This window comes from Carcharodon carcharias, chromosome 2 (genome assembly GCF_017639515.1).
Source record: "Carcharodon carcharias isolate sCarCar2 chromosome 2, sCarCar2.pri, whole genome shotgun sequence".
NCBI lineage: Eukaryota > Metazoa > Chordata > Chondrichthyes > Lamniformes > Lamnidae > Carcharodon > Carcharodon carcharias.
This window is the reverse complement of record NC_054468.1, coordinates 192,492,793-192,506,612: the sequence shown is the minus strand read 5'-3', so window position 1 is coordinate 192,506,612 and position 13,820 is coordinate 192,492,793. Positions and strand designations below refer to the sequence as shown.

The 13,820-nt window shown below is 39.2% G+C and overlaps 1 protein-coding gene across 2 annotated transcripts in view; it reads left to right on the top strand.

The window, feature by feature from the left end:
• Positions 1–13,479, top strand: part of eprs1 (glutamyl-prolyl-tRNA synthetase 1) — a 73,117-nt gene extending 59,638 nt beyond the window's left edge. For both annotated transcript variants that reach the window (XM_041217187.1, XM_041217198.1), the window contains exons 22-32: positions 1,937–2,146; positions 2,591–2,663; positions 3,730–3,809; positions 4,687–4,788; positions 6,258–6,413; positions 7,497–7,694; positions 9,032–9,205; positions 9,997–10,157; positions 12,009–12,087; positions 12,531–12,595; positions 13,118–13,479. In XM_041217187.1, the coding sequence (XP_041073121.1) occupies positions 1,937–2,146; positions 2,591–2,663; positions 3,730–3,809; positions 4,687–4,788; positions 6,258–6,413; positions 7,497–7,694; positions 9,032–9,205; positions 9,997–10,157; positions 12,009–12,087; positions 12,531–12,595; positions 13,118–13,268 (1,449 nt within the window). In that variant the 3' untranslated portion in view covers positions 13,269–13,479. The remainder of the gene's footprint in view (positions 1–1,936; positions 2,147–2,590; positions 2,664–3,729; positions 3,810–4,686; positions 4,789–6,257; positions 6,414–7,496; positions 7,695–9,031; positions 9,206–9,996; positions 10,158–12,008; positions 12,088–12,530; positions 12,596–13,117) is intronic.
• The last annotated feature ends 341 nt before the right edge of the window (positions 13,480–13,820 follow it).

The window sequence follows — 13,820 nt, the reverse complement described above, 5'->3', positions numbered from 1 at the left end:
CTCCTTCGAGCCTGCTCAGCCATTCAGTATGATCATGGGTGGTCCTCTATCTCAATGCCGTACTCCTGCGCTCTCCCCATACCCCTTGACATCTTTGGAATCCCAGAAATCTATCTATTTCCTCCTTAAATGTATTCAGTGACTTGGCCTCCAAATCCTTCAGCGGTAGAGAATCCCACAGGTTCACCACCCTCCGAGTGAAGAAGTTTCTCCTCATCTCAGTCCTAAATGGTCTACCCTGTAACCTGAGACTGAGCCCTTGCCCCCGCCACACCCCCCCCCCCCTTCCCCCCCCCCACCAGAGGAAATATCACCCCTACATCCAGTCTGTCCATCCCTGTCAGAATTTTATATGTTTCAATGAGATTGCCTCATTCTTCTAAACTCCAGTGAATACAGGCCTGGTTGGCCCAATCTCTCCTCACATGACAATCCTGCCATCCCAGGAATCAGTATGGTGAATCTTTGCTGCACTCCCTCTATGGCAAATATATCCTTTCTTGGGTAAGGTGACCAAAACTGCACGCACTACTCCAGCGGCTGAAATTTCCCTGTTGGGGGGGAAAGTTGATGGGCGGGCGCGCTTCCGATTGGCGCCCCTGATCGGAGGCGCGGTGCCATTTTACGTGGGTGGGCCAGTTAAGGCCCGCCCAGCATGACGTCTGCAGGGAAGTGCTATGCACTCCCTCTGCAGGTGGGGGGGAATTCCTAAAATCGAGACTGTGCTCTTTGGCGCATGCACAAGAAAGAGCACACTCATCTCCCTGAGGCTAAGTGCAGCCTCAGGGAGATTGGCTCTAAATGTGAAAAAGCTCAAAATAGAAAAATAAAATTTCCCTAACAGGTCCCCTTATGTGACATGTTCATAACTTCCAAAAGAACTTTATTAAAATTTTTAAAACCCTACATGAAACCTCATCCCACCCATGGATGAGGCTTCATGTTTATTCCAGTTCCCGCCGGGGCTCCTGGCCTGCCCGCCAAACTTAAGGTTGGACGGGCAGGTCCACTAATCTGATTTTGCTGCGTCCCGCCTTCCTGAAAATTTAAATGGGGCGCGGTAACGAGAGTTCCACCCGACGTCATAGTGTGTCATTTTACGCACCGGCGAGTGGGCCCCGCCCCCGTCCCCGACGGTAAAATCCAGCTCCCGGTGTGGCCTCACCAAGGCCCTGTACAGTGCAGTAAGACATCCTTGTTCTTTTTCTCAGTCCTTTTGCAACAAAGGCCAACATACCATTTGCCTTCTTAGCTGTTTGCTGTACCTACAGGCTTGCTTTCAGCGATTTTTGTACAAGGACACCCAGGTCCCTTTGTACATCAGCATTTTCTAATCTATCACCATTCAAATAATACTCTGCATTCTGTTTTTCCTATTTAACCATTAAGTGCTAATACACAGGAACAAGAGAGAGAAATCATTTATGGGGTTAATTTTTGACTTTGCTGTGGCAGTAACCCAACAGAGCAAATTGCCTGTCATTTGTAAACACTCTTACGTGTCTAATTTTCATTCCATTGACTTTAATGGAGGGAAAATTGGATGGGTTTTTACAGTGGGTGGAAAGTCTGATCTTCCAGATTACCATCCAGGTAGAGATGCTAAAATTTAGCCTCTCTAGGTTTTCAGACTGTTAGCTGACAGTACTAAGATATTGCTTACTAGTAATGTATCTAAAAAGCTGTTACAGAGGAAAGCTTTGACCAAAGATTAGAAAGTTACGTTTTACAATGAAAGGAAGAATGAAACAAAATATAGCAAGAAAAGGAACAAGGTTACATAAACTAGAAAAATGTAAAGAGAATATTGAGGTGCTAAATAGCTGTGACCCTTTGCTTTTTAAGTTGAGCAATTTATTTGAGCTCACTTAGCAATTGATCTGACAAATGCAATTTTTAGAAGTCATGCAATTATATCTTTTTTTGCTGTACCTAGGTGATTACGAAATCCGAATTGATTGAATATTATGATGTCAGTGGTTGCTATGTTCTCCGACCCTGGTCTTATGCTATCTGGGAAGCTATCAAAGAGTTCTTTGACCATGAGATTAAGAAACTTGGTGTGGAGAACTGTTACTTCCCCATGTTTGTGTCTCAGGCAGCCCTTGAGAAGGAAAAGTCACATATAGCAGATTTTGCCCCTGAGGTAAGAGCATAAATATCTTTCCTTCAGAAGCCACTTGAAATCCAATTGCTTAGTGCCCCTTTTTGAAAACATATGACTGCATGATATGCTCTTTAAAAGGTCTGGCATAGTTCCTTTTTAAAAGTCTGAATTATGACTTGTGTGTGCGCAAGAATGATTAATTTTACACTGGGATTCTCAGTCGAGAGTTAATTGCGAGAAAGAAATGTTGAATAGCCTCACAGACACTTAAATTTATATCACTCAAGTAGTCAACAATTAAATTTTGTTGGATTTGATCCAAAATAAGATCCTGTTTCTTTCATTTCAACGTTGTATACTATATTGTAACAAGAATATTGAAATTAAGTCCAGTGGTGCATTAGACTGAGAAATATTAAGTAACGATGGAAACTTTCTGCTTTGTTCCATGGAGAAATTAATTTTATTTTTTCCCAAAATAAGGTTGCTTGGGTAACCAGATCAGGAAACACCGAGTTAGCAGAACCGATTGCTGTTCGACCAACAAGTGAAACAGGTGGGAAAGAATTTAATCAGGAATTTCTGATGATGGTTTATTTATGACTGAATGCATTTTGTAGCTATAAAGAGAGAGAACAAATTGAAGAGTATCTTAGCATGCCTTGATATATCAGAGGGGTTCACATCCAATTAATGTGTAGCCATTGTTACATTGATGAATGAAGAAGCTAGTTTCTACAAGATTCCACAAACTGCCAATCGGATAAAAGACCCATTGATCTTAATTTAGTTTTTCTAGTTGATGATGGAATTTTAACCCCGTAGTCCCTGCTCTCCTCACTTGCCCCCTTCAAATTGTGCCATTGATCTTTAATATTCACCTGAACAGACAAATAGAAGCTCGTTTTTAAACTTTATTGAAGCGCATTGTCTCCTATAAAGCAGCTCATCTTTAGTAATGCACTGGAGTGCCTACATGAAAATTGGAGTGTGGCTTGAAAACAATCTCTGCATCTAGAATCACAGAACTTAACACTAAGAGATCATTCAGCTCATTACATGTTTGCTGGCTCCAGAATGAGCTATCCACTTGTATGCACACTCCATTTTAAAATGTTTCTTTTTCAAATATTCATCTAACTTTTTAAAAGTCATTGTAGAATCTGCTTCCACACCTGTTCCTGCTAAGGCATTCCATTATCCTTACAATCGCCTGCTTAAAAGAAATTCTCCTGACCTCTCTCTTTGTTTTGATGATAAATTTGTGACCTGACTCGCCAATCAGTGTACATATTCTTTTCAAATTTACCTTATCGAAGCCCCTTATAATTTTGGTGACATCTATAAGGTCTTGTAATCATCTTTGCTTTAATGTAAAGAACCCCATTCCCTCTAATCATATAAATTGTCATCCCTGGCATCCTCTTTGTGAAATAAAAACAGAAAACGCCGAAAATACTTGGCTTGTCAGGCAGCATCTTTGAAGACAGGAAGGTGGGGGTTAATGTTTTAGGTTGATGACTTTTTGTCAGAACTGGGGGACATTATAGATGAGCACTTTAGAAAGCTGCCTGTCTTAAGGAGAAGGCCTAATTCTGTCTTGTTTGTGTTCATTTTGTCAGTCATGTACCCAACCTATGCCAAATGGGTGCAGTCACATCGTGATTTACCAATCAAACTCAATCAATGGTGCAACGTAGTGGTAGGTATTGAAGTGGGTTGACACATTTTAGTACATTAAAGTTGCTGTATAAATGAAAGCTGCTGGAACAAAGTATAATTTGTAATTTCTCAAAACCAGTCAAAATTGGATAAGTTGCTTTGGGGTGTGAGAGATGGTGATTGTCCTGTTCTATAGCTGAGCTTCAAATCTCTCATTCTCACCACCACCAAACCTGCTTGCTTCAACCTTTACAAAGTTTTCCACCATTGGCCCTCCCTCACCTCCCCCCCCAGCAGTGCAGGAACCCTTGTCTATCTTTTTCCTACTCCAATTACTCCATTGCCAGCCTTCCGTCCTTCACCCTTCATAAAATTGCCCAAAACTCGGCGCAGGATGTACATGAAAAAAATTAAATCCTGCTTGATCTATGTTTTCCATGTGTGCATTGGCTTCACATCTCTCAACAAATTGAATATCAAATCCCAATCCACAGCCTTTGTTTCCTTGTCTCTGCCACATTCTGCAGCCTTGCATTTTATCCCCCTGCACCCTTCAGTTCTTCACCTCTGGATTTTTGAACATAGGCCATTGGAGGTAGAGCCTTAGCTTCCTTGTCCCTACTCTATTGAACTATATCCCGAAATCCATCTACCTCTTTGCTTATGTCATCTTTAAAACCTCACCACTTTTCAGCAAAACTTTTGTTAAAATTCCTAACTAGGTCTCTATCCTTGTTTACTCTCTTCCTTGAGTACCTTTGGCTATTTTTTACATGAAAGATATGATGTAAGAACATAAATATTGTACAAGAAAATATAAATTCAAGTTGTTATTTCCAGCATTTTCTGTTTCGAGATTTATATTGGTCTTAAAGGTCATGATTGGTTATGTGATATATATTTTCCTTCATGCACAGCGTTGGGAATTCAAGCACCCACAGCCATTTCTACGTACTCGTGAGTTCTTATGGCAGGAAGGGCATACAGCATTTGCTACCCGTGAGGAAGCTGCAGAAGAGGTAAGACTTTAAAAAGGGTGGGAGCAAAGTAACTGAATAATGTCAGCCACATTCCTGGGAGATATCGATACACTTTTCTAAATAGTTACAACATGGTGTTAATCATCCCTAAGTTGTTCTACAACTGGATATGTAGGACTCAGCAACATGGTATATTTCTTTTGAGTTGGGAGCATGTACTATGTAACTTGGGTTTTTATTTTCTGTAATATTTTTGTATTTAAGATGAAGCAAATTAATTGCTACTGCAGGCCACAAGGTGGAGCCAAATTTCAGTTTTGCTCTGCCACTGTTAGTAATTGTTAATTGCCCTTTAGATTGATAGTTACAAACCTAATTAACTCATTAATTTGGCTTTCATTGTGGAAATTTTATTGCCTTCAATTGATCAAGAACCTATCTCTGAGTGGAAGATTCACTTGTTGGATGGTTGAGAAAGATTACTCAGAAGTCATAAGCATTTTTGAATTTTTTCAATCACCTGATGTCAGAGTCATTAGCCCAAGGAAGTTTAAAAACAGAAAGCCATTTAAGCTTTCTTTGCAAAAGTTAACTCAGCTGCTTATTTCCTTGGGCCAGAATCTTATATCCTGTGGGCGGCATGCACCCGACCCAAACAGGTGTAAAATCACATGAGATGGCGTCAGGCGAGTGTCTGATGTCATCATGCACTTGTGCGATATTTTGCTCAGTGCATGTGGACAGAGGTTGGTAGAGTACCTACTGACAATTACTGGCCAATTAAGCTCATTAATGGTCCAATTGTGAGCAACTTTTCATGGCCCATGCACGGGGAAGATGGTGGTATAGTGGTAATGTCACTGAACTAGTAGTTTGAAGAGCTCAGGTTAATGCTCTGAGGGCATGGGTTCAAATCCCACCATGGCAGCCGTGGATTTTTTAAAAAATGCAATGTTTTGGTTGGTGGATGGGCCAGTCGGGCTTTACGTTTTTGATGAAACCTCATCCAAGGGCGGGATGAAATCTCCGTTAGGATTTAAAATAAAAAGTAATATCTGGGAACTTGTTGTTTAAAATGAGGTATGTTTTCAGATGTTTGATTGTGCTGCATGAACATTTTTTTGGAGCACTTTTGTGCTTTCTTTTATTCTGTGGAGGTCCGCAGCTCCCTGAGGCATCTGTCTGCCTTCAGGGAGCTTAGTGGAAGCGCTCACCAGCACCCGCGGTGACGTCGGCACTCACCCTCTTCCTGACCCCACCGGCAGTGCTGGGCCTTTCTCCGTGCGAGTTTCATGCTGGCTGACTCGTTAATTGGCCAGCCAGTGTGAAATCGTGGTCATAGGCCGATTGGGATTGGGGGAAGGGTTTCCCATCTGCTCCTGGGCCCAATAATCACACGTGCCTGATTAGCGCAAAATTCAGGCCATGATTTTCAGTTTTATTTTGGAGGGTGAAAGTTTGCATACTAGTGTCTTTTTCACTTTTTCCAACTGACATTACTGTCCTAGGTTTTGCAAATTCTGGAATTGTATGCACAAGTATACGAGGAGCTACTTGCAATCCCTGTAGTAAAAGGAAGAAAGACTGTAAAAGAAAAGTTTGCAGGTGGTGACTATACAACTACAGTTGAAGCCTTTGTATCAGCCAGTGGAAGAGGCATCCAGGTGTGTTCACATTTGAAGTTGATTATACAGCATATAGTCTGAACTTTGCAGTTAACTACTTAGCCAAACTGATTTCAATCCAAAGTTTATTTTAGATTGAAAATCTCTGGAGCTTTATACTTGTATCTTGAAAAGTTGGTAATACTTTAATGGACGTGCAAATACTTTTTTAGGGTCTCAAAAATCAAACCATTTTAAACCCATCAAATCTTTCACCGGTTTCAGTTTTGCTGTGTGGTGAAGTGAAAGCAGAGGACAGAAAATAGAAAAGGAGTAAATAATTCCATGCAACCAGTGGGAAAATATTTGGTGTTTGGAGGGGAAAAACGAAGGTGGATTTCAGACTTCAGTCTGAATATTATTCATAGAAATTGAATTCACAGAAAGAGGCCATTTGGTCATGTCCATGCCAGCTGACATGTAGCCATCCAGCCTAATCCCTGCTCCTTGTAGGTTATGGCACTTCAAGTACATATCTGAGCACTTCATAAATGTTATGAGGTTTTCTGCTTTTTAACAAGCGTAGGCAGGGGGCTGGATCCTTTATTCCACACCATGCACCTTTTGTACTTGTCAGATTGATCGCCTTGGGTTCCAATATGGCAGGGAGAACTCCAGAGCGGGTAGGTCTGATCCACAACTCTGGGCTCCAAATCCTGACTCTGGAGGTCTTTGCCTAGAGGGTTGGGGTAAGCATTCCTGCTTCTGCTGGCTCGTAACATTGCTGTTAAGGCATGTACCTTCTCCCAGAAGCTGTCATCATCTCCCTTCAGCTACCTCTTTCCCGAGGCCAGTGAAAAAGATGCGACCACTGTTAAAGAGGTTAAATCAGAGGCTGCAAACCTCATTAAAATCGCCAGTTCACCGCCTGGAAACCAGTTGATTGTCCAACTCTTGTCTTGGTGTGAAACCTGGACATGGTTGAGGTTCCAGATTTTTAAAAATGTTACCATCTAAACTGACCCAAAAGCACCCTTTTTGAGTGTCTCTTATGTTTTGCGCAACATTGTATTGCGGTTTAGTCTATAAATTTGTGCGACATAAACTTTACTCAGTATTGATATGGTAATTTTTAAATTGTAGGGAGCCACTTCACACCACTTAGGACAGAATTTTTCTAAGATGTTTGAGATTGTGTTTGAAGATCCAAAGAAACCTGGAGAGAAGCAGTTTGCATACCAGAACTCCTGGGGACTTACAACTCGAACTATTGGGGTTATGACCATGGTACATGGTGATAACCAAGGTTTGGTATTGCCTCCACGAGTCGCTTGTGTGCAGGTATGTGTTTTCTTTTTAAAAACAAAGTATCTGGAAGATGAGAATTTGTAAAGTGATTGCAAAATATGTTTATCAGTGTGTAATCAAGATTCAAGGCAGTCATCAGTGCCCAGTGGAGGCCTAAATTATAGTATTTTTTGACAAATAATTGTCATAAAATACAGTTTAAATATTATTATTTGCATAGCTGATTTCCTAGTAGTTTTAAACCTGGGAATGTATGAAGTACAATAAGTGGTAGGGAACAATATATGTTTGTTACATGGGCACTGGACAATGGAAAATTGAAAAGGGGGCTTTTAAACTCAGTTGGTTTTGTGAATAAATTGAAAAAGTAGTTTCTCGCTTGTACTTTGAAACTTCTTGTTTCTACAAGATCGGAACCTTGGCTTTGCTTGTGAGAAGATTAATTATTGTTTGTTGGTCACAGTTGAAGATGCCTTGGTGACTTAAACTCTCAACGCTAAATGATTTAATGTTCAGTGCTAGATGACTGATATGCATTCAGTATTATTCAACTGGGTGTAGCTGAATTCTTCAAACTTTTATCCTGTTCTAAGTAATAGCGAAATACAGTACAGTCCTATCTTGTGCATTTAAAAGTGCACAACTTCACCTAATTAGGATAATACTCTGGTCATTCTATATTATGATAGCCATTTCTTCATAAAGCAACATCGTCAATGGCTGATGTCATGATTCTGGCTGAGAATTCCCTTATTAAGCAGCATGGTCACACTGAGAGCCAGCTAACACACAAAGATAATCAGATTGTAAAGAATTTTGCATTTAATGTTGTACTGGATCTGGAGGAGTGATGCTGACAGTAGGTACTATAAGCAAGAAAATGTTCAATTTTCAGTGATGGTATCTCTTGGACTATAGAATTTACCAAAACAATTGAGGAACAGGAATAGGCCATTTAGCCTTTCGAGCCTGATTGGGCATTCAATTAAATCATAACTGATCATCTACTTCAGTACCACTTTGCCACACTATCTCCATATCCTTTGATGTCATTAGTCTTGAAATCTATTGATTTCTGTCTTGAACAACCCTCTGGGGTAAGGGGTAGAGAATTCCAAAGATTCACCACCCTCCGATTGAAGAAATTTCTCCTCATCTCAGCCTTAAATGGCCTACCCCTTATCCTGAGATTATGGCCCCTGGATTTAGACTCACCAGCCAGGGGAAACATCTTATCTACATCCAGCCTGTCACGCCATGTAAAAATTTTGTAAGTTTCAATGAGATCACCCCTCATTCTTCAAAACTCCAGGGAGTGCAGACCTAAGTACTTATCCAATTTGTTTCATGATTAATTGCTCACTTTACAGGTTATAATAATACCTTGTGGGATCACAAACACTCTCTCAGAAGAGGACAAGGACTCTTTATTAAAGAAGTGCAGTCAATATCTTGGCCGGCTGACTAATGTTGGAATTCGTGCTCGGGCTGACTTGAGGGATAACTACTCGCCTGGCTGGAAGTTCAACCACTGGGAGTTAAAAGTAAGTGGATAGCTTGTACTTGTATTGAAATGCGTGAACTCTCTCTGGTTAGTTTTGTTGGCAGGATTTTACTTGAGGCAAATTACAGTGCCCACAAAGATCCAGATTGTGAACGCTGTGTAAGTAGTAGATGTTTGCTTCTTATAAGGACAGATAGACATGTGTTCAGTTTCCAAGTGTAGAATTAATTTCTATATCTTGCTCTTGGCTTGTCATTTTTCTGCACAATGTGAGCTAATTGGATACTGCAGCATAGTTTGGAAATTTTTACACCAGTTCTTACTGAACTTATAATATCTTGAGTCCTCCACCTGTAATTAATTGAGCATGTTTTTACTTGTAATTATGTAGTATAGTTACTTGCACATCTACTTAATAGAGTGTGAACCTTTAAAGCAGGTTTGATTGAAGTGTACTCTGAATTGTTTTAAATTATGTGTCTTGTGTAGGTTTAAATGACCACAAAATATCTGCTATATTAGTACGACTAGTAACTCATCTGGCCTAATTGCCCTTAAATAAGAATATCATAAAATGCTACCTGCCAGAGTTAGAATTTTATCACCAAGCACACTGAAGGTCTTTCTGGTGTTCATCTAATATATTCAACTCTGACATTTAGTTTTATGGGTATCCTTTACTTTATCCTCTCTGAAACTTCAAGTTTATTAAGGATTTGTGAGCAACTATTGCCGCAACTCATCCAACTTCAATACATTATACTACAACCAACATTAAGCTTTTATTTCAATCAAGTGGAGCTAAAATTCTTTAACTTATTCCAATTTTAGGGTGTACCCATCAGGCTGGAGGTTGGACCACGGGACATGAAGAATAATCAATTTGTGGCTGTCAGGCGTGACACTGCCAACAAACTTACAATACCTGAGGCTGCTGCTGAGACAAAGCTGAAAAATTTATTGGAAGAAATTCAAAACAACCTTTATAATAGGTACATGTTATCAGAAAATATAAATAATCTTTTAAGTTTCACAGTTTTTTTAATGCATATTTGAACTATTCTAAACGCATGTATGTTTCCCATTTGCGCCATTTTCTTTGGGAGCCTCCACCTCCTGAGATATCCACAGACTCCATCTTGAAAGAAGCATCTAAAGGAGCAAGAAAGTATGACACGAGAACACATTGCATAATCGATTCAACATCTCTCCTGAGTAAAGCGAGGTGATTTGGCAAAATCAAAAAGTGAAGCTAAGCTCTGAAACCCCACAAGGGGTTCACCTTAGGAAAAAGAGTAGGCCATTCAGCGCATCGAGCCTTTTACTTATCTGGACATTCATCTTTTTAATTCCAGTTCCCTGTCTTCATATCTGTTATTAACTTTGCTTCCCCAATATCTCCCTTTTAATCACTTAATTTGTTTGCACATCATGACTTGCTTACAGTCCTTGGTATAAAGAGGTTTCTTTTTCTGCTTTTAAGTCCCTTAAAGTTGTATCCCAACTATTTGGATTGGCCTACTAGAGGGGAGAGGCATTCCCTAACTGCTAACCATTCTCCATTTTAAATACCTCGGGTCACTTCTTAATCATCTACACCTCCAATAACATGTTATCACGTTTACTTTAAGATGCCACACTCTGTGACTTCTATTTGAATAATAGAAAGTGTAATGGTTGTAGTACAATAAAATAATAAGGAAATTTGCAGCAGTTAGGTAATATAGCATTTTAATGTTAGAAATCTAATTTTTGAATATTACATTCTGCATTATTCCTTTTGAATATTACTTCTACTTTATCAAAGTCACAGGCCTTCATAGATCAGTAGCACAGTTCAGTGTGAATAATTGTTAGCTCAATTCTTCAGTGCTTAACCTTTTATGAAAATAGTCTGGGATATTTGCTGTAGTAAAAAGTTTGATTTTTTTTCCATAAATATTATTATCATTTTCTACTAGCAATTCAAGTTTTAAAATTAATATCAAAACAGTTGAACATTATTGAATTTCCTTAGTTTACAATGCATATTTTTGATACTTTAATACAGTAAAGGTTTCTGCTTTTTGCTTACCAAGGAAAGGATATTTTGCCATTTGTTGAACTGTGTGTTTAGCTCACTGTTTTGCATTATTAACAGTGAACAAGAAATAGGAGCAGGAATAGATCATATGGCCTTTCAAGCCTGGTCCTCCATTCAATACTATCATGGGCCTCCATTCAATACAGCCATGGCTGATCTTGGGCTTCAACTCCACTTTTCCACCCATTCCTCATATCCTTTGATTCTCTGAGCGACCAAAAATCTGTCTATCGCAATCTCAGATGTATTCAACGATGGAACATCGACAGCCTTTTGGGGTAGAGAATTCTAAAAATTCACAGCCTTTTGAGTGATGTAATCTCTACTCATCTCAGTCCTAAATGACCTGCCCCTTATCCAGAGACTGTGAGCCAGTGTTTTTGTTTCTGCTGGTCAGGGAATCTATCTCTGTGTCTATCCTATCAAGCTTGTTCAGAATCTTTTATGTTTCAATGAGATCGCCTCCCATTCCTCTAAACTCCAGAGAATATGGGCCCAATTTATTCAATCTCTTATCATAGGACACTCCCTCATCCCAGGGACTAATTCAGTGAACCTTTGCTGTACTGCCTCTAATGCAAGTGTATCCTCCCTTAAGGAAACCAAAACTGCACTACGGCTCACAAACTGACTTTCTTATCAGTGGCAAAGTTGGTGCAATAAGGAAAGTTATTAATTTCTATTTGGCTATTATGTTCTGCAATAGAGATTATAATACGTTCTGACCATTTTATTATTTTTCTTCCTCTTTTACAATAAGAGCTGCTCGGGATCTAAAGGAGCATATGGTTTTGGCTGACACAATGGAACAATTTCAACAGGAGTTAGATTCAGGAAAGGTATGATCTCACTTAATTCCCTTCTTCTTTTGTTAACTTTAAGACATTCATGTGGGTACTTAGCACAGCTGGGTAGCAACTATGAGACTTAGATTTGAATCCAGGTAAAACTAATGGCATGCGAATTTCCCTCGCCATCCCCCATCAGATATAAGGGTCTTATGAAATATTTATGGAGTTTCAGTACAATCCTCTGAGACATAGACCTATTGAACAAAGCTCCTACCAATTAACACTAAATTGTTAATCAGGGAAATGTGTAGCTGGCATGGGAAATTGGGAGAAAAGTTCATGTATAGTGATTAAGGGCATATTGTTCACTGGAAACTTTGAGCTACATTTGGCTAGTGGAGTATTATTTTGTTTTCCAGCACTGCATTTCTCACCTTAATTACTGCTGATTCTAGGATTGGAATTTTATATTGTTGCCTTACTCATTTCAGATTGTGCAGATTCCTTTTTGTGGTAATATGGAATGTGAAGACTGGATCAAGAAAATGACAACAAGGTAATAGCAAATGTTAATGTTGTGTTCTTAATTCTGTATTCATTGCTGCTGTCTGATGGAGTATTTGAATCTTGCCTGAGGAGTCAGAAAAAAAAACTGACCTAGAATTAACTTTTGAATATATCCTTTAAAGCCTGGGTTTATATTTTAACTTCAATTTGAATGTTAGCTGAAACATGAGGTGATATTAGTAGAATACTTTCCAAACCATATTCAATATATTTGGATGTGATTGCATTGTCTGCCTTTTTTGGGTAATGTAAAAGATTACATGGCAGTGTTTGAAAAGAGCAAGTGAGTTCTCCCATGTCTTCATCAATATTTCTCTCTCAACCAGTATCTGGACATTATCTCATTGCTGTTTGTAAGACATTGCTGTATTCAAATTGGCTGCTCCAATAAAAGGATAAAAGGGGAATTTGTTGGATTCATTCAAGGTTATAATGTCCATTGTCTCACTACCATCTAATTTTTGAGGTTTATTTTAGTATTCCATTTGTTTTTATATCTTTTGTGCTACAGGGATCAGGATATTGAGCCTGGTGCACCATCCATGGGAGCCAAGAGTCTTTGTATCCCTTTCAAACCTCTTCGTGAGTTGCAGTCTGGAGCAGTATGCATCAGTGGCAAGGAGCCTGCCCAATACTATGTACTTTTTGGCCGCAGTTACTAGTGAAGATACAAAGTGTGGGAAAATCATGTCTTTGACTATACATGTTTTTATAAGACTAATCAATGAAGGTTACATTCATCTTTTTGTGTATTTTTATCCAGTTATGAAAAAATAAACTGTATCAATAACAAAAACAAAACTAGGGCTATGGCTATCAAAAATATGTCTGTTCCAGATATCCTACTTAATAGTAATAAACCTTTAATGAATAGATTTTTCTCTGTGTGTTGTCTAGTTTAAGCAGAGTATTGGATTGATACCAAAATTCAATACACGACTACTTCCATCATTATCCCTATCCCTACTTCCTATAAATTGATTTGTTTGACATTTGCAGGAACTTATCCGGTTCCTTTTTGACCAATGCAGTGGGTCTACACAATTGTGTACTTGCAACTTGTGTCACTATTTGAAAATAACATTTAGCATCAAATTCAATTCTTGCACTTGGGGACATGGATTGGAAATCAATTGGGAGACACACAAATAAATGGGTGCGCATTCTGATGGGAAGAATGTGGTTAATGCTGCAGAGATACTATGGCCTCATTA